The sequence below is a fragment of the Carlito syrichta genome, unplaced genomic scaffold, assembly GCF_000164805.1.
Source record: "Carlito syrichta isolate Samal-C Ts95f unplaced genomic scaffold, Tarsius_syrichta-2.0.1 Scaffold301830, whole genome shotgun sequence".
NCBI lineage: Eukaryota > Metazoa > Chordata > Mammalia > Primates > Tarsiidae > Carlito > Carlito syrichta.
Genome location: NW_007245926.1, coordinates 42,447 through 65,001, shown reverse-complemented (window position 1 = coordinate 65,001; position 22,555 = coordinate 42,447). Strand labels below are relative to the sequence as shown.

Sequence of the window (22,555 nt, the reverse complement as noted above, 5' to 3'; positions counted from 1 at the left end):
CTCCTATCTGGTGTCATTAATGCCCCCCCATCTTAAGCTCTATTATAAACGGGATGTAAAGTGGTTTGAGACGTAGCCCTGCCCTGGGGAAACAAGACTCTCTCGGGCAGGTGAGCCCCATGCAAATGAAAAGGCAAAGGAGCTTCAAGGGTTTTTGCAGGACTATTTGTAGTAGGTGCAAAATGAACAGGTCGAGGGGAGTGGTTCACACCTATCATCCCAGCACTTTGGGAGGCTGAGGCGAGAGGATTTTGCATGAGCCCAGGAGTTTGAGACCAGCCTGGGCAACTTGGCGAGACCATGTCTCTACAATAAATAAATAAAAAATTAGCCAGTGTGGTAGCGTGTGCCTTTAGTCCTAGGTACTTGGAAGGCTGTGGTGGTGTGCGCCTATAGTCCCAGGTTCTTGGAAAGCTGAGGCAGAAGAATTGCCTGAGCCCAGGAGGTCAAGGCTGCAGTGGCCATGAGCGTGGCCCTGTACTCCTGCCTGGTGACAGAGTGAGACGCTGACTCAAAAAAAGCAAAAAAAACCCCAAAAAACATAAAGAGCAGTGGCTGTGAGAGGGCTTTAGAGTGGATGATTCGTCCAACTGTCTTTGGTTTTTAGCTTTTTGTTATGAATGTTTCCAACATACACAGAAGTGGGGAGGTTGGTGAATGAAGCCCCAAGTACCCACCACCTTTGGGATGCTGTCCATCCTGTTTCTTTCCACTTGCCTTTTTTTTTCTGGAGTATTTTAAAGCACATTCCTGCTGGCCTGGCATAGTGCAAGGTGGGCTGCTGGGTCAGATTTGGAAAGGGCGGTCGGAGCAGCCTGGATTTACCCAGGGGGTGGGTGGAGAACAGAGAGCTCCAAAGAGGGGACACCTGGTGGCCATCTTTGGGGTCAAGTGGCCAAGCTACTTAGCATCTAGTCTGCCCCGGCCTGGGACTAACCATCCTCCCATGGCTGCCATCCCGCCTCGGGCCACCGCCACTTCCCACCTGTTACCGCCTCGACCAGCCCTCCCGGCTGGAACCACGGAAGACAGAAGCCGAGGTGTGCATGCAGAGGCAAGCCTGGACCTGCGTCAGCATGAAGACTCTGTCCCCAAGAGTCTGTCAGGCCAAACAGCTCAGCTTCTGCATTCTAGCCCCCACGTCACCTCCATGGACCGTGACCTCCACGCTCCCCTGCCTTTGGGAGCGCCACTGGTGTCTGGCCCTGACCGATTCTGCCTCTGCTGCACAGACTACTCGGGGCCCATCCTGCCCTCCCCAGCGTCCAGCCCTCTCCTCTGCAGTGCTCCCCACTTTGGCCCCCACCAAGGCTTGTCATGGCCATCGCCCCACTGTGTAGCTGGGGTGGCCCATTCCTTCCTGAGGAACGCTCGCTAGCACAGTGGCAGAAGACCGAGAAGCCGCCCCAGGGAGGAGGCTGTTGTGTGAACATATGGAGAAGCAGAGGCAGATGGTGCCGGCCTGCGGGACCAGGGCTCTGAGGGGGGCCGCCGCTTCCCCAGACACGTGTGCTCGCCTCCTGTCTCTCACTCATCAACCTCTGCTCCCAAGAGCCTGGAGAGGGAAATGGAGAGTTGGCTCCCCAGTCTGGAAGGGGACAGATGCACTGAGCAAGGAACATGCCTCCCAAGATCAGAGCAACATGGCTCCCAACCCCACCCAGGGATGCCCCAGGTCAGGACATCTGTCCACTCCAGAGCTGAGGGGCATGTGCCCAGGCAGCGACAAGTGGCTTCACAGCCTCTGGAGCTTCTGAAGTGCAATGTCCTTGCAGGCCACAGTCTAAGCAAGGGCATCCACAGGACCAGGAACAACTGACTGGATATTTGGGAAGTGTCACCATCAATCCCAATTTCTATCTCAGCATCTTCCCACTGACAAGAGACCTGGAGTAAATCTAATTACATCTCTTTCTCTGGTTTTTGTCCTCAGGTGGTGGCTGGTTCAGCTACTCCCTCCCTGTCTAGTGTTAACACTGGTTTGCTCTCTGCTCACCTGTCTCCACTTGTCCATGTCAGGGTGTCTTTCTTGAGAGGCCTGGGGACTGAAGGGTTATGTCTCTGTAAGAACCAAGCTTCGTTCAGCTCTGTGATGGGCTACAGCTGTAACTGCTTTGGGTGGCAAGGCGGTGTGGGCAGCTCCCTGGTCTTAACGGCCCTCCTACTTATCATGATGGGCACAGACTCAGGTATGAGGACTTTTTGGACCAAGTGACAACAGGGACATCCTCAAGAATTCAGTTGGGAAGGGGAAGTCTCCAAAAGTTTCCCAGTAAGGGCATCTGGTTGGCTTAAGGCATTATGCTCAGGAATAACGTTAGCATTTAACTTGCTCACTTCTAACAAATGCATTGTGCTTTTTTTTCACATCTGCACGATGGTTCCTGCTAGAGTTCTATGGCTTGCTTGTCTTTGTGAGCTCATCCTTTATTTTTGGAAAACATTTCAAGCATAACTGCTCTGTATCTGTCAATTTTAGTGTCTGAAGTTCTTGCAGAGGGTCTATATCTATTTCCTGTTTTTTCTGTTGACTCTCACTCTGATTGCCCACTTCCTTATGATTTTTTTTTACTTGATCCTCATCTGTGGAACTCCTGAAAGCCTCAGGTGAGGATGCTTACCTGTGGACAGGATCTCAATGTGTTTTGTCCATAAGCCACAGATAGTACTACCATTTGAGGATGACTACCACCCACTTGAAGGCCTAACTTAAAGGTCTCTCTTTTTTGCTGTTAGCCCAAGGCTCAGCTTCCCAATGACAAATTGCAGGTCACTGGGCTATTGTTGGTGTATGACTTGAAGTGACAGTGTCCCTCCATCTACTTGCTGCTAACTCCTTTCAGCTGTGATGTTGCCTTATGATTTGTTCCTTTTTATTGGGGGTGAAATAGATTCCTCCTACTTCAGGTGAATACCACAGTGCATCAAAAGGTATATTTTATTCAGGATGCAAGTTTTTCTCCACCAAAGGGCTCTCTGATGATCCATCTACCAAGTCAGCAGTTTTACTGATCGTCTGTTTGGAGTTCGAGATCAGCCTGGGCAGTATAGTGAGAACTCATCTCTATGATTAATCAAAAAATTAGCCAGATATAGTGGTGGATACCTGTAGTACCAGCTACTTAGGAGGCTGAAGCAGGAGGATAACCTGAGCCCAGGAGGTCAAGACTGCCATGAGACCTGAACAAAAAGAGAGAGAGAGAGAAAGAGAGAGAGAGAAATAGTGTGTGTGTAGTATCTGACATAAGAGATTTGTTTTGAAAGTTCTAACAGGGCTGCTTCATTGGCGGGGTATTGGGGCCTGAAAAGGGGCTGCGCTGGTGTTTGTCAAGGGAGGAACTAGCCCAGGCTGGTGTCTCAGTGTCCTCCATGCTGGTCCCTCTGAACAAGAAGGGAGTCACAGAAGTCTGAGTTTCTGGAACCCACTGTGGTAGCCCAGCCTGCTCTGGACAAGGAGGGAGCCACAGAGGTCTGAGTCACTGGAACCCGCTGTGGTGGCCCAGCCTGCTCTGTAGACTCTCCACACGCTGGCTCCACCCAAGACAGCTTCTGTGCCCCATCCCCATCCCAACATGGCTCCAGGAGGCCCTGTTCGGAATCTTTCCTGTAGAGAAGTGGGTGCAGGAGGAGGTGTGGCAGTGAGGCTGAAACAGCCTCCCTGCGGTAACTCATTGAGGACGTGTCGCCTTGGTGGAGCTCCCAGCAACTGGGTCCTACCTGAGCAATGCCCTGGCCTCCACGGATGGGTAGCCCTGGCCTCCACCGATGAGCTGCCCTGGCCTCCACCGATGGGCAGCCTTGCCCCAGCCACAGAGGCAGGCAGAGTTGGACGGGGAAGCTGGCTTGAACTTACTCTTGGCACCTGGAGGAGAAAATGAAGGGAGCAATTAATTGTACAAGGCAGGTGGTTTGTGCAGCTTAAGTTCAGATAAAAAGTTTAATTATCCCTAAGCCCTAATACAAATTAATTAGCCTTCCATATTAGGTGGGTAAGCTTGCTGCTCTCGCCTCAGCCCAGACATCGCTGTGGATTGCCAAGCACATGCTGGGGACACAGAGGGGACAGACAGGCACTGAGTCTCCGAGCCCATCTGCTCAGGCCAGACAGCTGTCTCCACGTGGCCCCAGGGAGGCCTGGGTTCGAGTCCTGAGTCTGGGGTCGGCACCACAGCTCACCAGCACCAAGGATGTCACCTCCAGGAAGGGCTTTCTTGTCCCTTACGATCCCCGAAGCCATGCTGGGGCGGAGAGGGGAGTTCTTATTTTCATAAGTGTAATAAGACAGAAAGGAAATAAGGCTATGGGTTTAATGGTTTTTTCTAGGCTGTGACTATTTCTGTTTGTTAGTATTTTCTTTTTTAATTTTTTGTAGCAATGAGGTCTCACGATGTAGCCCAGGCTGGTCTCCAACCCCTGGGCTCAAGAAATCCTCCTGCCTCAGCTTCCCAAAGCGCTGGGATTACAGGCATGAGCCACTGTGCCTGGCCTGTTTTGCTGTTTTTTTTTTTCCTTACCCCTCTCTTTATTCAAACTTCCACAGAGAAAATAGGCCATAGATGCCGTTAGAACTTAGAGAGTCGCCATCAGCTCCCCAACCTCAGTGCTCTTGTCCATGCAGTCCCCAGGAGGCGCTGTGGGATAATGGGCCGTGCACACCACGGTCATTGCATTCTTAATTGGGTGCTGTTTACTGAGTGTTTACTGTGTAACAGGCATGTAGTCTTCGCAACGACGTTGGGTTAATTTATTCATTAATTCATACATTCAACAAACACTGATGGCAGTGCTTTGAGCAAGGGAGTGACATGCTTGGATTTGCATTTCAAGAATATGCTTCTTGGACAGGCAGGGTGGCTCACGCCTGTAATCCCGGCACTTTGGGAGGCTGGGGCGGGAGGATTGCTTGAGCCCAGGAGTTTGAGACCAGACTGGGCAACATAGCGAGACCGCGTCTCTACAAAAAAATTTAAAACAAACAAACAGAAAGAATATACTTTGTTGTGAGCGGGAGGGGGGCGCAAAAGTGGAAGCTGGAAGTCTGGTGAAAAGGCTTTTTGCAGGAGTCCAGTTTAAGAAATAACGGTGGTCTGGGTCCAGGGTTTATTTGCTAAACACTTACACAGTTCTCACTGTGTGCCAGCCTGAGCACTGCTATAGTAATGACTCATTTTCTTGGGAGAACATCAGGGAATCATTTGCTTCCTGCCCTGCCTGATTTTTAATAAATCAGTTCTTTGAATGGGGGTGAGGGCGTCCTTTCCCTGGATTTAAACGATCATGTGGGTCTGATGAAGAGATACGTTATGATCTTTTTCTAAATCTCCATGGCGTTAGGATCAAAACCTCAGCCAGTCTCTGTGTGTATGTGTCTCTCTCTGTCTCTCTGTCTCTCTCTCTCTCTCTCTCTCTCTCTGTCTCCTCTTTCTCTCCCTCTCTCTGTCTACATGCGTATAATTTAAATTAAAAATATTATACTATATATATGGGAAAAAAACAAATAGTAACTCTTTCAATCCCTCACAGCAACCCTGTGAAGCACACACTAGTCTTTGAACAATGTCAGGAACCTGAAGACAGAAGTCAAGCAGGATACCCAGAGTCACCAGAAAACAAATGACAGAGCTGGAACTGGTCCACACTTTCCGCCACGAGGCCGTGCTGCTGCCACGGAGGCAGCGGCGATGGGGGGGTCAGCTAGGCTCCAGCTGACTCCTTAGAGCCCCCTCCCACAGCCACCCTCTTCCCAGCCCCACCCACACTTCTTCCCCAGCCCCAGGAGGAAGGACAGAGCAGGGATGAGGAGAACCACCCAGGCTCTAACCCTAGTAGTTTCTGCCTCTTTCTACTAGAATGACCTTGAACAAGTGTCCTGTCCTCTTAGAACTTCAACTTCCCTTCCCTAAAGGTCAACCCTACTCTATAGGGTGGGTTATTGTGAGGCCCTCTGATGTGGGTAAAGTCCTCAAAGGCTCAAAGGTATGCTGTCCCTTCCGTTCCCCTTCCTCTCTTCTTCAGGAAAAATGTTCCCGTTTCTTTGTTTCGCCTGAGAGGATTTCCAGACAGTTCACCTTCCCAACCTCCCCTCCCCAGACGTGTCCAGTTAATCAATGTCCTACAGAATATACAGTGCCCAGAACTCAGCGCAGCAGCCTAGACACAGTCTGCATCAAGGGGCAACATGACCACCCACCTTCTCTCTCCAGACCCCATGCCCCATCAACGCAGGTGGCCAGTGCTGACGCTAAATTCCCCAGTGATTTTTTTTTTTTTTTTTTGAGTTGGAGTCTCACTCTCCACCCAGGCTGGAATACAGTGGCACAGTCATGTCCACGGCAGCCTCGACCTGCTGGGCTCCAGCGACCTTTCTGCCTCAGCCTTCCAAGTAGCCGGAACTACAGTCACGTGCTACTGCTCCTGGCTAGTTTTTTATTTCATTGTAGAAGATGAGGTCTCGCCAAGTTGTCCGGGCTGGTCTTGATCCCGCAGGTTCAGGCAGTCCACTCGCCTCGGCCTCCCAGAGTGCTGGGATGACAGGCTGAGCCACCGAGCCTGGCCTCTCCATCAGCCACATCCTTCACATCAGCAACACAAGCCATTGATTACTTGAGTCCAAAGGCTGGTGTTGTCATTTATCTTTGCTAAAATTCATCTGGTTGGTTTCACTCATGATCACCTCCTGTTAAAATCCTTTGACTCCTAAGGACCTCAATTGATAGTAGCTCTGTCATTTAGGTGTTTGAAGAATTTGCCTTAAAACAATCCAAAGTAGCCTCCTCCTCTTCCTCCTCCTCCTCTTCCTCATCATCGTCAGATCCAAAAGGGAAAAGACAAGACACAGGTAGTGATGTGTGAGCAAGCAGAGTTGAAGGCAGAATGGAATAAGGCAACAGACAAGCCACAGACAAGTCCAGGGTAAAGCCAGGCCTAGTTAAGAGCTAGGGCTGGGCACAGTGGCTCACCCCTGCAATCCCAGCCCTTTGGGAGGACTGCTTGAGCCCAGAAGTTTGAGACAAAAAGTACAAAACTTAGCTGGGTGTGGTGGCATGTGCCTCTAGCCCTGGCTAGTTGGGAGGCTGAAGATCGCCTGAGCACGGGAGGTAGAGGCTGCGGCGAGCCGTGATCCTGCCACTGCACTCCAGCCTGGAGTGAGAACCCCTATCCACAAAAAAATAAATAAATAACTAGCCAGATGCAGTGGCTCACGCTATAATTCCAACACTTTGGGAGGTGGAGGTGAGAGGATTGCCCACAGGTTCGAGACCAGCCTAGGCAACATGGCAAGACCTCGTCTCTACAGTAAATCAAAACATTAGCCAGGCGTGGTGGCGCAGGCCTGTCATTCCAGCTACTTGGAAGGCTGAGGCAGAAGAATCGCCTGAGCCCAGCAGATCGAGTCTCTAGTGGCCGTGAGCGTGCCACTGCACTCCAGTCTTGGCAGCAAAGTGACTCTGACTCAAAAAAAAAAACCAAAAAACAAACTGGGACAGGAATCCATGCTCCCTCGCTTTCCTTTCCTTCTCTGTCTCCTACGTGCCAGCCTTCTCCCTCCCTGGCACAACCTGGCGCTCCCCCAGGGCAGGAAGCATGGCTGCCAGCAGCACCAGAGCTTGCTTGTTGCAGCTTTGACTCCTTCGAAAGAGACCGATCGGGTCCCCGAGGTATAAAGCCAGGGATGGAGAAAAGCTGCTCAACATCACCAGCCATCAGGAAAACCCAGTTCAAGACCGCAGTGAGAAGCCGTCCACACCTCCCAGGACAGCAGACCCAAACAGACAGGCAGCAGCAAGGATGGCCTCAGATCAGGAGAAGCCGGACCCCTCATCCGCCGCTGACGGGAATGGCAAATGGCGCGGCCACTTAGGAAAACAGTCTGGCGGTTCCTCCGACGGTTCCATATAGTCACCGAATAACTCCCAGAGAGAGGAAAACACATGTCTGTGCAAAAACCACACGCATGCTCATGGCGGCAGTATTCATAACAGCTCCAGTGTGGAAGCAAAAAAAGTGTCGCCAGCTGATTAATGAATGAACGACATGTGGCAGCCAGTAGCACGGAACGGTATTCAGACACAGGAAGGAAGGAGGTGCTGGCACAGGCCACAGCAGGGGAAACCTTGAGAGCGCTGTGCTGAGTGAAGGAAGCCAGACGCAGCAAGCCGTGTGTGTGATTCCTCTTAGAGGAATTGTCCAAAATAAGGAAATCTATCAAGACAGAAGGTAGAGTCGGGGTTGCCAAGGCTGAGATGCGTGTGGCAGGGTCGCTGACCACAGATGGGTACAGGTTTAAGGTCAGGGCTGGGAAAATGTGCTAACGTTAGACTGTGGTGATGGACACACAGCTCTGTAAACATACTAACATCATTTTTTTTGAGTTGGGGATCTGTCTCTGTTACCCAGGCTGGAGTGAAGTGGCACCGTAATGACTCACCACAGCCTCTGCCTCCTGGGCTCGGGTGATCCTTCCACCTCAGCCTCCTGAGTGGCTGGGATGATAGGTGTGTGCCACCATGCCCGGCTATTTTTCTTTATTTTTATTTTTGTTGACATGGGATCTTACTTTGTTGCCTAGGCTGGTCTCGAACTCGTGGACTCAAACAATCCTCCCATCCCGGCCTCCCAAAGTGCAAAGTGCTGGAATTACAGGCATGAGCCACCACGCCTGGATATTACACAGTTGAATTTTACGGCATGTAAATTGTATCTCAGTTAAGCATCTGAAAAATAAGTTCAGGAGAGGAAGTCACTGACCCAGCTTGGGTCAGATAGCCTGTTTTGCTTTCGTTTTTGTTTTTGTTTTGAGTTGGAGTCTCACTCTGTCACCCATACTGGAGTGCAGGGATACACTCACAGCCACCACAGCCTCGATCTGCTGGGCTCAAACGATCCTTCTGCCTCAGCCTTCCAAGTAGCTGGAACTACAGGCGTGAGCCACCATGCCTGGCTAATTTTTTTGGTTTATTGTAGAGACGAGGTCTCACCATGTTGCTCAGGCTGGTCTCAAACCCCTGGGCTCAGGCAATCCTCTCGCCTCAGCCTCCCAAAGTGCTGGGATGACATGTATGAGCCACCGCACCCAGCAGATACCCTACTTTGAACGTTACTAACTGTGAGGAGTGGACATGGGGCACAGGGGTGGGGGAGCGTGGGAGCATAGGAGCTCCCCTGGACAGGTGATGCCATCGTGGTAGGGAAGGGACATAGTTCCTGCATGGACAGGTAGGGTGTCAGCCAGTGGGACACTAGGCCCCCAACACGCTGGCTAATTCTAGTGAATTTACAGTTACCCAAACACTGAATGAAGTGCCCCTTCTGAATGATCTCACTGATCATCGCAACAACCCTGGAGATATTTATCACCATTGTATAGGTGACAGGCTCAGGCTAAATGAATGTCCAGGGTCACTGAACTAGTTGGTAAGTAGCTTGGGACCAAGGTTCACAGCCAGGCCTGACTCCAGCACCCTCTCTTAATTATTAGGCCATGCTGCCTCCCTCTGGCTTTAGACAAGTTGTTGAAACATTCTGGAACATACCACCGGAGACCTCACTTGAGATCCACTCTCTATTTCATTTACTCCTTCACTGAAGGCGACTCTTCTAGCCTGAAAACCGGGAGCCTCCCTTGCTGGCATGGGATCCCTGTTGGTAATCCCCGAGAAGTTCCAGAAGCCTGGAGATGGCGCTGCCGCCCCTGGCCACACTCCTCCAGCTTGTCAAGGGCAGAGAACTGGGACAAGAACACATCTTGCTCCAATCATGGTACAGTCAGTCTGGAGCAGCCTCCCGACCCACCCACTAGCCAGCCTTCCTCTCAAAACAAGGAGTAAGGCTAATTTGGCAAGAAATGTGCCTGACGAACCAATATGGCTTGTTTTCCAAGTGTTCGCAAGCTGTCCACTTAATAATCTACTCTCGCATTCTGCCAGCCATCTGATGCCAAGCCTGTTGGTTTGCGGTTTCTCAGACCCCCTTTTCCCTTCTTAAAAAATATCACAGCCGGGTACGGTGGCTCGTGCCTGAAATCCCAGCACTTTGGGAGGACGAGGCAAGAGGATGACTTGGGCTCAGGAGTTCTAGACCTGCCTGAGCAACATAGTGAGACCTCGTCTCTACAAAAAAAAAAATTAAGAATTAGCTGGGCATAGTGGCATGCACCTGTAGTCCCAGCTACTCAGGAGTCTGAGGCAGAAGGATCAATCACCTGAGCCCAGGAGTTCGAGGCTGCAGTGAGCTGTGATCATGCCACTGCACTCCAGCCTGGGTAACAGAGTGAAACTCTTGTCTCTCAAAAAAAAAAAAAAACAGACATCTACTTCACAGGGTACTGAGAGTTCTAAGTGAAATTGTTCGTTCATTCACCAATTGCTTGTCAACCACTGCTGTGTCCTCCACACACCCTTAGGTGTCTAGGAGGTAAGGGCCTCATATTTCTGAAACAATTTACCCTGAGACACCTGGATCCTCTTATGGTCACAACACTCTCTCCTTCTATTTTAGCAGCTACAACTCCTGGTCCTCCCGAGCTTGTTTCTGCTCCAGACACCCGGAGGGCACGGGGGTGGGGGAGACGGTGATTCTGGCTTTGGCCAAAGGCGTCATCACAGCTCTTTGCTTAATAAGGCCTTTAAATTATCTCAGTAAGAGGAGACTGAACACTTAACCACCGTGGAGAGTGTCTTATTGATTGGGGGAGAGAGGCTCTGGCCGGCCTGCCCAGGACTGAGCAGGATCCAGGCCAAGGTGGTCCCAGGGGGCAGCCGCCAGTGTGTGAAGTACTTAAACAGAGTTTCTCCAGGCTCTGAGAGGAGCTGGCGTGGTTCCAAAGAGGCTTCGAGGCTTAAGATGTTGAGTTTCAGAGCTCAGGGTCCCCCTGTGCGATAGGACAGTGAGTGAACAAGAGAAAAAGAGCAAGAGAAGTAGTTTCAATCCCTGCTGAGCAAGTGAGGGCAGTCCACGTAAGGTCTCTGAGCCTCAGTTCCTGCGACTCTACCATGGGCATAAGGATATAAAGCTGGGCTCGGTGGCTCAGCCTGTAATCCCGCACCTTGGGAGGCCGAGGTGAGTGAATTTCCTGAGCCCGTGGGTTCAAGACCCGCCTGGGCAACTTGGCGAGACCTCATCTCTACAATAAATCAAAAAATTAGCCGGGCGTGGTAGCGCGTGCCTGTAGTTCCGGCTACTTGGAAGGCTGAGGCGGAAAGATCGCCGGAGCCCAGCAGGTCGAGGCTGTGGTGGCCGGGAACAGCCACTGCACTCCAGTCTGGGCAACTGAGTGAGACTCTAACTCAAAAAAAAAAAAAAGATATAAAGTTCACAGGATTCCTGGGGCTTATGGGAAGTAAATGGGTAAAAGTGCTGGGCGCGGTAGCTCACATCTGAAATCACAGCACTTTGGGAGGCCAAGGTGGAGGATCTCTGACCCCAGGAGTTCAAGACCAGCCTGGGCAACATAGCGAGTCCTCATCTCTACAAAATACCAAAAAATTAGCCAGGCGTGGTGTTGCTTGCCTATAATCCCTACTACTTGGGAGGCTGAGGCGGGAGGACCACCTGAGCTCAGGAGGTCGAGGCTGTAGTGAGCCATGATCATGCCACTGCACTCCAGCCTGGACAACAACCAAACGAGGCCCTATCTAAAATATAAATATATATGCGTGTGTGAAAATGCTTTGTAAATCGTAACTCTCCGCATGAATAGAAGGTGGGTTTATTATTTGTTATTATTATCATAAATAAGATCCATGCGGGGTGTGGTGGCTCATGCCTGTAATCCCAGCACTTTGGAAAGCTAAGGCAAGAGGATTGCTTGAGGCCAGGAGTTTGAGACCAGCCTGGGCAACATAGCAAGACCTTGTCGCTACAAAAAAATAAAAATATCAGCCAGGCAGGCATGGTGGTGCGTTCCTGTAGTCCCAGCTACTCGGGAGGTTGGGGAAGAAGGATTGCTTGAGCCCAAGAGGTGGAGGCTGCAGTGAGCGGCCATCGCGCCATGGCACTCCAGCCTGGGCGACAGAGTGAGATCCTGGCTCACAGCAAAGCTCATGTTGCTCTTCTGCTGCTCACTGTCCTGAGAGGCAATCCTTACCTCTCGCCTTTAGATGTTGCCTGACCTGACCCACCCGCCTCCCTGTCCTGCTCCCTGGTCTCCCTGTGTGCTGTGCTGTTGGCCGTTTGACAACTCCTGGAACAGGACACACTCCTTCCTGTGACCCCAGGGCCTCCGTTCTTGCTGTTGTATCCCCCCCAACCCCGCACCCTCGACCCCAGGAGTTCTGCATGGCTGGATCCTTCACCTTCAGATCTCAGCTTCAATGCGAGCTCCTCCCACACCCTTGCCACCTGACACGGCACTTTTTTTTTTTTTCCTAAGGTTGACAAAGTTTATTATCAAGAAACTTTAGTAGTAGGTTTTTAAAAAGAACGTTTTGGTTTTAGAATACTGAAAGATGACAATCCACGACAGGACATACACGAACAAAGATAATTAAAATATTAAATACTGTCTAAATTAAAAGGCCATAATTCAAATTGCTAATTATCTTTGTGTCTTGGTAGAAGAACTTGTAATTCCCCTTCATGAAATTCACCCCAACTTCTCATGAAGACTACAAAACCTCACCACAAACCCAACTATTGACTTTACAGTAATCAATGCTGAGTTTTTGTGCTTAAGCATGCACTATCACAGAAAACACAAAATCCTATTTATAGGGATTTTTAGTTTCCTTTAATATGTATCCATCCCCAGCATCTTTTAAAGTGCGAGCTATAGGCTGTATCCTTAAAGAAAAAGGCTTCTTTCTAAAAGAAGCATAAGATAGCTATCCAGTACTGGCCAGCAGTGGTTATATAACTAACCAAAGGAAACCAGCAGCACTCTACTAACTCTGTTTTAGTGTAGTAGCCTCTTCCCTTGTGAGTTGAGTTCTTAGCTCTTATTATACTGCCAGCCGAACGTGTACTCCATTGCTTTGGATACAAAACTTTCATCTTTTTTTGGCGTTTGTTTGTCAGAAATAACCTGATAGTCATTAGTAGAAGCTTTGTATGCTGTAGCAAGAGGTCTCATGGCAGAAATCCTAGGAGTACTTCCAGGTTGTGATGGTGTACCCAAGGTTTTGATTGGTGGAGTAAAGGGTAGAGATGGAGATGAGAAAGCACTTCTGTCGTTGTTTTCCGTAACACTCTTATCAATACGTGGTTTTACACCAATCATGATGGATTCTCCAAAAATCCTCCCATCTTTGTTTAAGGCCTTTCGGGCCTGCAGTTTAGAGTGATAATGAATATGCATCCAATTTCCTGTGTTAGACATCACATGTTTTCAGATATTCCCATATTGTGCAAATTGTAATAATATATTGACACGGCACTTTTTAGGCATCTGCTTACTGGTTGATGGTCTGGTAGGATGTTGACTCCCTGAACATGGGGTCTTGTCTCTCTTATTCACTCCAGGGGTGTATCACAGTACCTGGCACATAAACAACGGTGGAATGAATGAATGGGTGAATGAGTGAATGGGTGGCAGGGAAGCCCGACTTGGTTCCCAAGTGGCTCCTCTCTTCCTTATGCCTCTCTCTCTCTCTCTCTCTCTCTCTCTCAGTTATGGAGACATGGTGCCCAAGACCATCGCAGGGAAGATCTTCGGCTCCATCTGCTCCCTGAGTGGCGTCTTGGTCATTGCCCTGCCGGTCCCTGTGATTGTCTCCAACTTTAGCCGGATTTACCACCAGAACCAGAGAGCGGACAAACGCAGGGCACAAAAGGTAAGCCCGGGACGCAGGGGGAGGGACGGGGCGGGGGGAGGGGCCATGCATGGGACCAGGCTGCGTGGGGGACCTGGACCTGGGCTTTGTGCGGCCAGCACAGCCCGGGTGCCCAGCCTGGAGCTGAAAGGGGGGCACACACGGGCGACCTCTGGCTTCGCGAGGTGAGGCTGCCTGGCCTCCTGTCCTGCTCACCCATGTCCTGACTCCCAGCCCCAGTCAGCTGCCCCATGCAGCGAACCCCCAATTATCCGTAACTCGCTTTCAGCCTTGTGACTATTCTCTGGCAGCCTCCTGGGCCCCTGACACCTCCTCCACGCCCTCAGCCCCTGCAGCTCCCTCTCCCAGCCGGGCGCTTACTGGGAAACGTCATCTCTGCTTCATTTCCCACAAAGGCCTAGGCAAACCCTAGTGGCAAAATAAATTTGCTGAAAAGAAAAACGAATTTGATGGACAGGAGAACATCCTGAGGCCATCGGGTTCAGGGACAAATGGCAGGACAGGCCTTAGTAGTCTCCAGGGGCTCGTAGGGGTAAGGCGCTGATCGCCAATTGTGGTTGGAGAGCAGAAGGATAGCCATCAGCCATCGTTTGTTTGTTGGTTGGTTTTCTGAGTTCAGGTCTCACTCTGTCACCCAGGCTGGAGTGCAGGGGCATGATCATGGCTCACCTCCTGGGCTCAAGCATCTTCCCACCCCAGCCTCCTGAGTAGCTGGGACTACAGGAGTGTGCCATCACACCTAGCTTTTTTTTTTTTTATTTTTTATTTTGTAAAGACAGGGTCTTGCTATGTTGCCCAGGCTGGTCTCGAACTCCTGGGCTCAAGCGATCCTCCAAAGTGTTGAGATGACAGGCATGAGCCACCACTCCTGGCCCTGAGAACAAGTTGTAAATTCTGTCCAGCATACACTGCTTAAGGCAGCAGGGAAGGGTGAAATACCGTCCTGTGCCCACAACATGAGGAAAAACGTCAGGCTCTCAGAGAGAAACCTCCTTTACTGACTAGCCCGCGGCCTTCTCACTGGAACCCACTCATTGATTACACCGACTCTTGCTCCCTCACGTGTTTAAGTAGTGACGGTTCTTGGGTAGTGACTTTTCCCAGGGCTCCTCTCAGGAAAGGGATGTCTGGGGGGAGTTTTTCCAAGCTCAAGCGTGCTTCCCCTGGGCAGCGTCTCAGCCCCGAGGGAGTATGGTCAGAGCCTTTCTGTAGACAGTGGACAAGAGGGGACCTTGTTGAAAGCTTGGATGGTGGAGGTGTGGGATTTGGCCTCCTTGTTTTTTTCTTCCATTCATTATTTCACAAACATTTACTGAGCACCTACTATGTGATAGGCCCTATGCGTTGCAGCTGGGTGATTTCCTGGCCACATGGTCACTGCTCTCGCCTTCTGCTTGCAGGGATAATCAGAATGATCTGTGTGTGCTGACTATAACAAAGCCCTAAAGTCCATACACGCTCCAAAATGTATAAAAATTATATAATCATTGACATAGAATTACACATGGTAAACTATGCAAAAATATTTATTCCTTTTTGGGAGTATGGGGGATCGGGGTCTCACTGTGTCACTGGAGTGCAGTGGCACAATCATGGCTCGCCACAGCCTCAACCTCTTGAGCTCAGGCATTCCTTCCACCTCAGCCTCCCAAGTAGCTGTAGCCACCATGCTTTTGTAGAGACGGGGTCTTACTATATTGCCAAGCGGGTCTCAAACTCCTGGGCTCAAGCAGTCCTCCTGCCTCAGCCTCCCAAAGTGCTGGGATGACAGGCGTAAGCCACCATGCCAGCCTAATATTCTTTTTTTTTTTTTTGAGTCAGAGTCTCACTCTGTCACCCAGACTGGAGTGCAGTGGCCGCTCCCAGCCACCGCAGCCTCGACCTGCTGGGCTCCGGCGATCCTTCCGCCTCAGCCTTCCTAGTAGCTGGACTTACAGGCGCGCACTACCACGCCCGGCTGATTTTTTGATTTTACTGTAGAGATGAGGTCTCGCTGCCCAGGCGGGTCTCGAACGCGCGGGCTCAGGCAATCCACTCACCTCAGCCTCCCAAAGGCGCGGGATTACAGGCTGAGCCACCGAGCCCAGCTAGCCTAATATTCTATAATTATATAATAAATCCAGTTGGCTACCCGCTCCAGACGTTGCCTTCTGTGTGTCCTTGTGGTGGCCTGCCCCTTGCTTGCCTGTCTCCTCTGCCTGTACTGAACTGTGTTTTCACTTATCCTGGCCTGGTCCGTGATGTGACCTGCCTTAAGATGTATCTCCTGGCTCTGTGCCACCCCCACTGTGCTGCCCAGACCTATCTCCTACCTCTTCACCCGAGGTCAAGGTTTCCCGGCCTCCACCCCTGCCAGTCATCCCAGAAATGCCAATCTCATCTCCTTCCCTGTAAGTGAGCAATGTCTGAGTTCCTCACACAGTCTTAAATAAGGGGTAGAAAGAAACCAGGCTCTCCTTTCCAAATCCAGGAGCCAGGGGCACCACAGGGCCAGGGATCCTCCAAGCACCCCAGTCTCTGGAGTCTGGGGCTGATGCAGATTTGTGGCACAGTGGGTGAAGCTCACAGGACTCCCCAACTCCCGTGCGAGCCCTCTCAGCATGCCAGCCACTGCCCACTCCAGCTGGGCTCTAGGGGGCTCCTGTGGACCCCTTTCCCTCCTCTGGGACTGTTTGTTCATTTGTTTGTTTGGAGATGGGGTTTCTCTATGCTGCCCAGGCTGGACTTGAACTCTTGATCTCAAGCGATCCTCCCACCTCATCCTCTCCAGTACCTGGAACCACAGGCAAGTGCCTAGTTCTCCCCTGGGACTTTAAAAAGCTCATCCTGTGTGATTAAAATACAGAAGGAAGTGGGGTGCAGTGGCTCACACTTGCAATCCCAGCACTTTGGGAGTCTGAGGCAGGAAGATTGCTTGAACCCAGGGGTTCGAGACCAATCTAGGCAACATAGCAAGATCTTGTGTCTACAAAAAATAGTAATGATAAAATAAACAAAGATTAGCCACTTGTAGCCCCAGCTACTCAGGAGGCTGAGGAGGAAGGATCACCTGAGCCTAAGCAAGTCGTGATCACACGCCGCTGCATGACAGTCTGTGCAGCAGACTGAGACCTCGACTCAAAAATAAAATAAAAAATACAATACAATAAAATCCAGAAGGAGTAACTTGGGCTCATGCCTCCCTCTAGCTGCTGAAGCCTCCCTCCCTCCTGGCTTCCTCCCCACCAGCTTCTCTCCCCTACTCCTCTCTCCCCTTGAAATCTGAATAAATATTGACAGTGTTTTGCCCTCCTGGAAATCGCTTCTCCTCAAGGCTCCTGGGCTCTGTCTCTTTCATCTTGGGCTTCCTGGGAGAGGGGAAAAAAGAAAACCACTGACTGCTCTAGCCCTGAGTGTGTCACCATAGGTCAGGGGACAGGTGGGAAGTGGAGAGTGGGACAGGAGATCCGGGAATCTAATGAGAGTCCTCAGCCCAGACCACGTGCTCGTGCTCGGGATCCGTGCAGGCCACACAGGTAAGCTCCTGCCCACGCAGCCTGGGTGCAGAGGCTCAGGAGGCAGTCGGTGGCATCTTCCTCTTCATGACTGGATTGCTGAGGATTATTACGAAGACGAGTCTGTTGTTCTTTGCTTCAGAGACTGTGTCCTCTGACCCAGGTGGACTGAAGATCAGGTGGGGAGGTTTAGCAGTGGACAGAGAGAGGGGACATCTGGCGCGGGGCCTGGGTCCCATCTCCGGTCCCGGGACACGCTCGTATTCATTTTTCTAATGAAATATTTTATTGAGATAATTGGAGGCTTACATGTAGTTATAAGAAATAATACAGAGAGGCTGGGCACAGTGGTTCACACCTGTAATCCCAGCACTTTGGAAGGCTGAGGCGGGAGGCTCGCTTGAGCCCAGGAGTTCAACTAAAAATCAAAAAATCAGCGGGGTAATGTGGGTCCTGCCTGTCATCCCAGCACTTTGGAAGGCCAAGGTGGGGAAATCACTTGGGGCCAAGAGTTTGAGGTCAGCCTGGGCAACATAGCGAGACTTCGTTTCCACGCACACACACACACACAAATATATATATAGAGAGGCATGGTGGTGCATGCCTGTACTCCCAGCTACTCAGGAGGGCTGAGGCAGAAGGATTGCCTGAGCCCAGGAGGTGGAGGCTGTGGTGAGCTGTGATCGTTCCAGCCTGGGCCACAGAGTGAGACTCTGACTCAAAAAAAGAAAAGAAAAGCAGAGAGAGAGAGAGAGAAACAAAGAGAAAGAAAGAATACAGACATCGCTTGTACAGTTGGTGGAGTTTCCTCCAAGGGTAACATTTTACAAAACCATAGCACAATATCGCAACCAGAGTATGGACATTGACACACCAATCTTCACTCGGATTTCCCCAGCTGAACTTGTACTTGTACTTGTGTGTCCTTGAGCGTTCATGCATCCCCACCACAGTCAGAACACTCAGCAGTTCCAACCCCACATAGACTCGAGAGTCACCCCTTCCCAGCTCCACTTCTGGCCCTGTCTCTAACCCCAACGCTCCCTCACCTGTCCTCCGATTATAAAACAGCTTCATCTCAACGTGTTACATATGTGGACTCTTCCGATAGGTAGCCTTTGGGTACTGGTTTCTTCATCCCACATAACGTCTGGAGATTCGTCCCTGTCGTGTGTGCATTAGCAGTCCATTTGCTTTGATGGCCAAGCAGGGTTCCCTGGCACGGATGGACCAGTTTGTTTAACTACTCACCTGTTGAAGAGCATCTGGGATGATTCCGGGTTTTTTTTTTTTGGTTATTACAAATAAAGCTGCTGCAGTTAGGTGTGGTGGCTCACACCTGCAATCCCAGCACTTTTTGGAGGCCTGGGCAGGAGGATTGCTTGAGGCCAGGAGTTCGAGACCAGCCTAAGCAACAGAGCAAGACCTCATCTCTCCAAAAAATTAAAAATTATCGGGGCATGGTGGTGCACGCCTACTTGGGAGACTGAGGCAGGAGGACCACCTGAGTCCAGGAGGTCAAGACTGCAGTGAGCCGTGATCGTGCCACTGCACTCCAGCCTGGGTGACACAGTGAGACCCCCACTCAAAATAAATAAATAAAAAGTAAGCAAATGGAGCTCCTGCGAATGTTCACACACAGGTTTTTATGTGAACATGAATTTTCATTTCTGTGGGATCAACACCTGCAAATGCGACTGCCCGTGTTCTCTCTCGGCCTCTCGGTTTCTTCCTCACTCTCCTCCTTCTGCCTCTCCCAGGACAAGAGATGTAAATACCCAAGACCAAAGAGCAAAAAAAAAAAAAAATGAGCTACGCATGGTGGCATGCACCTGTAGTCCCAGCTCCTCGGGAGGCTGAGGTGGAAGGATCGCCTGAGCCCAGGAGGTGGAGGTTGTAGGGAGCCATGATTGTGCCACTGCACTCCAGTCTGAGTGAGAGAGTGAGACCGTGATTCAAACAAACAAACCAAAAAAAACCGGGAAGAATTGTCCTGGTCCTTGAATGAATGTTATTCGCTCAGAGAAGAAGGTGGAAGGGGCTCAACTGTGAGAGGCCTCTCAGGGGTTGATGGCGCCAAGGGCAGGCATAGACGGAGCCTGGAACCGTACCCAGTAACAGCATCCCCCTTCCAGCCTCTCCTCCATGCCTGGAGTCTCCTCTCTGTGGAAAATGCAACCTCCAGGGCTTTGCTCATCAAGTAGAAACTCGCCTGACTGGAGCTGAAATTCGAGGGAGGAGGAGGAGAAGGTTGTGGAAGCAGGTTGGAAGTCCTGAGTGAAGTCTTGCTTGTCTACTGCTGTGCCCTGGATGAGTCGCAGCACCTCGCACCGTCTGTTGTCTTTCTTTTTCTTTTCTTTTTTTTTGATATAGGGTCTCGCTCTGTTGCCCAGGCTCGAGTGCAGTGGCACCGTCATGGCTCACTGCAGCCTCAACCTTCTGGGCTCGGGCGATCCTTCCGCCTCAGCCTTCTGAGTAGCTGGGACTACGGGCACGTGCCACCGTGCCTGGCTAATTTTTTTAAAATATTTTCGTAGAGATGAGGTCTCACTATGTTGTCCAGTCTGGTCTGGAACTCCTGGGCTCAAGCAAGCCTCCTGCCTCAGCCTCCCAAAGTGCTGGGATTACTGGCATGAGCCACCAGACCTGGTTACATCCTCTAAATTTTCTTATCTCTGAGATGGCTTGGATCCCTGAGCTCCCTTTTAATTCCCACACTGTTCTCATGGCCACGGAAGAAGGTGAAGCTGATCAGCCCGTGCAAGGATTAAGCACATCATGATGGCTGTATAAACACAGACGCCCAGCCACGCACATAGGATCCTCTTCCTTCCTTGGCCATCACCAGCTTTGCTTGAGCACCCGCTCGACACAGAGCCCCTGGCTGGGTGCTGGGAATGAAGATATGCACACGCCGCGGGCCCTGGCCCTCTGGAGCTCAGAACCCAGCCCAGAGCCACACCGACTTGCATGTGCTGGGGGTGGTTCGGTAAACACGTAGCCGCCTCTTTATCCTGCGTGCGAAGTGATGACACGAGACAGCGCATTTGATATGACCATCTGTTGCTTTGATGGAGCCCAGGGTGAGAGAAGAAGGTGCCACAAAGGAGAACAGGAGAATCTTTCGTCTCTAGAAAGTAATGAAGACAGACCCCCGGATGCAAACAAGCTCTGGTTGGAAGTGACACGATCCGATTATGGAAGGCTGTCATGGGCTTGACACAATTGGGTTTCCAGCTGAACCACTCAGCACCCAGTCCCCACCTGGGACAATAACAGCCACATCCTCAAAGGATGAGGAACCGGCTGGAACGTAAACTTCTAGCCGAGGGAGGGCGAGAGCAGGATTCTCCTGGAGTGGCATCGCCCTGGGCCCTAACAGGGCACGGTGGCTCACGCCTGTAATCCCAGCATTTTGGGAGGCCAAGGAGGGAGGCATGTCTGAGCCCAGGAATTCAAGACCAACCTGAGCAACATAGCAAGACCTTGTCTCTACAATAAATAAATAAATAAATTGGCCGGGCGTGGTGGCGTGCACCTGAAGTCCCAGCTACTCAGGAGACTGAGGCGGAAGGATCACCTGAGCCCAGGAGGTGGAGGCTGTGGGGAGCCGTGACTGTGCCACTGCACTCCAGCCTAGGTGACAGAGTGAAACACTGACTCAAAACAAACAAACAAAAAAACCAGAATTGTCCTGGGCCTTGAATGAATGTTCTTTTCTCAAAGAATGATGGTGGGGCCGACGTGCGCTCGTCCTGGGTTCCCCTTCCATGCTCTCCTTCACCCAGAGGTGCGTTCTTTCTCAGATCCACAGGCGGATACTTCCAGACTCCTGTCCTGTCCTCCTCTCCAGCCTGAGAAGCCAGGGCAGGAGGTGACCTATTCCTGAGAGGAGAGACTGGCCAATGGGGCCTTCCTGGGAGACAGGAGACAGAGAAAGTCCTTTGTGCTGGTTGACAGCCTGGACCCCTGAGGACACGGCCTCCTTTTAGTGGATAAACCAGCCCATCAAGACACTCATGGAGAGGGTGACAAGACATGAACATTGGCACAATTTCCCTAGGACTCTTCGCCTGCCCAGAGTCCACACCAAGGTTGCATGTGACCGCACCCAGACCCAGGAGGAGAGACCTTTCTGCTCCAGGGTGGGTCTGTGGTCCTTGTGGACCTGCTTTTGGGAGTGGGGTCCCAGAGCCGGGTCTGGACACCCGGAGCCCACACCTCAAGCTGCATTTATTTTTTTTGAGTTAGAATCTCACTCCGTCACCCAGACTGGAGTGCAGTGGCCGCTCCCGGCCACCGCAGCCTCGACCTGCTGGGCTCCGGCGATCCTTCCACCTCAGCCTTCCAAGTTGCTGGAATTACAGGCATGCGCTACCACGCCCGGCTGATTTTTTGATTTATTGTAGAGATGAGGTCTTGCCAAGTTGCCCAAGTGGGTCTCGAACCCACGGGCTCAGGCAATCCACTCACCTCAGCCTCCCAAGGCACGAAGCTTCATTTTTTAAACCAGCAGGGACCTCTCCATCCAGGCCCCTCTTCCTCTCTTCCAATGTTTCTTTCTCCAGTCTCCTCTCTTTGACTGTGTGACTGTCATAGCGATGACAATTATGGTCCTTAGGAGAGGAACAGCCGGTGTGTGCAATGTCCAGGCTGTTGCATCACCTCTGCAAGTGAGAGAGGTGTAGCATGGAGATGCGTGTGCTCTCCCACGGGCGACCTTCTCTGCTAGGCTTCCCAGGTTGGAGCTGGGGAGCAGTGTCACTGGTCCCAGTTAAAGCCAACGTGGTATCTGGAAATGTGTCCCGTCATCCCCTCTTACACAGCCAGGTCACCTGCCACATGCACCGACATTTATTCCCACTGGCACGCACAGCAAAACAGACAGACACTGGACATCCGCATGAGATTTCACACCCAGAGACAGACACGCCATTGTGGGTACATGTCTTAACTTTCAAAAAGGCCTGCTGCTTGCTGGGGATATGTCAGTAAACAAGGCAAAAACGCCTGCCCTCGAGGAGTTTACATTCTAGTGGTGGAGAGGGGAAATACATAAATATATAAAGCATAGACTGCCTTAGTAATAAGGGCTAAGGGAAAAAAAAACAGAAAGCAGAGAAGGAGTTAAGAACTGTGGAAGGAGCCAGGCTCGGTGGCTCAGCCTGTAATCAGCCGAGCGTGGTAGCACATGCCTGTAATTCCGGCTACTTGGAAGACTGAGGCGGAAGTATTGCCGGAGCCCAGCAGGTCGAGGCTGCGGTGGCCGGGAGCGGCCGCTGCACTCCAGTC

General features: G+C 51.3%; 1 protein-coding gene across 2 annotated transcripts in view; it reads left to right on the top strand.

Moving 5' to 3' along the window:
• KCND3 (potassium voltage-gated channel subfamily D member 3) overlaps window positions 1–22,555 on the top strand; it is a 229,738-nt gene that overhangs the window by 200,231 nt on the left and 6,952 nt on the right. For both annotated transcript variants that reach the window (XM_008055359.1, XM_008055358.1), the window contains exon 2: window positions 13,607–13,769. In XM_008055359.1, the coding sequence (XP_008053550.1) occupies window positions 13,607–13,769 (163 nt within the window). The remainder of the gene's footprint in view (window positions 1–13,606; window positions 13,770–22,555) is intronic.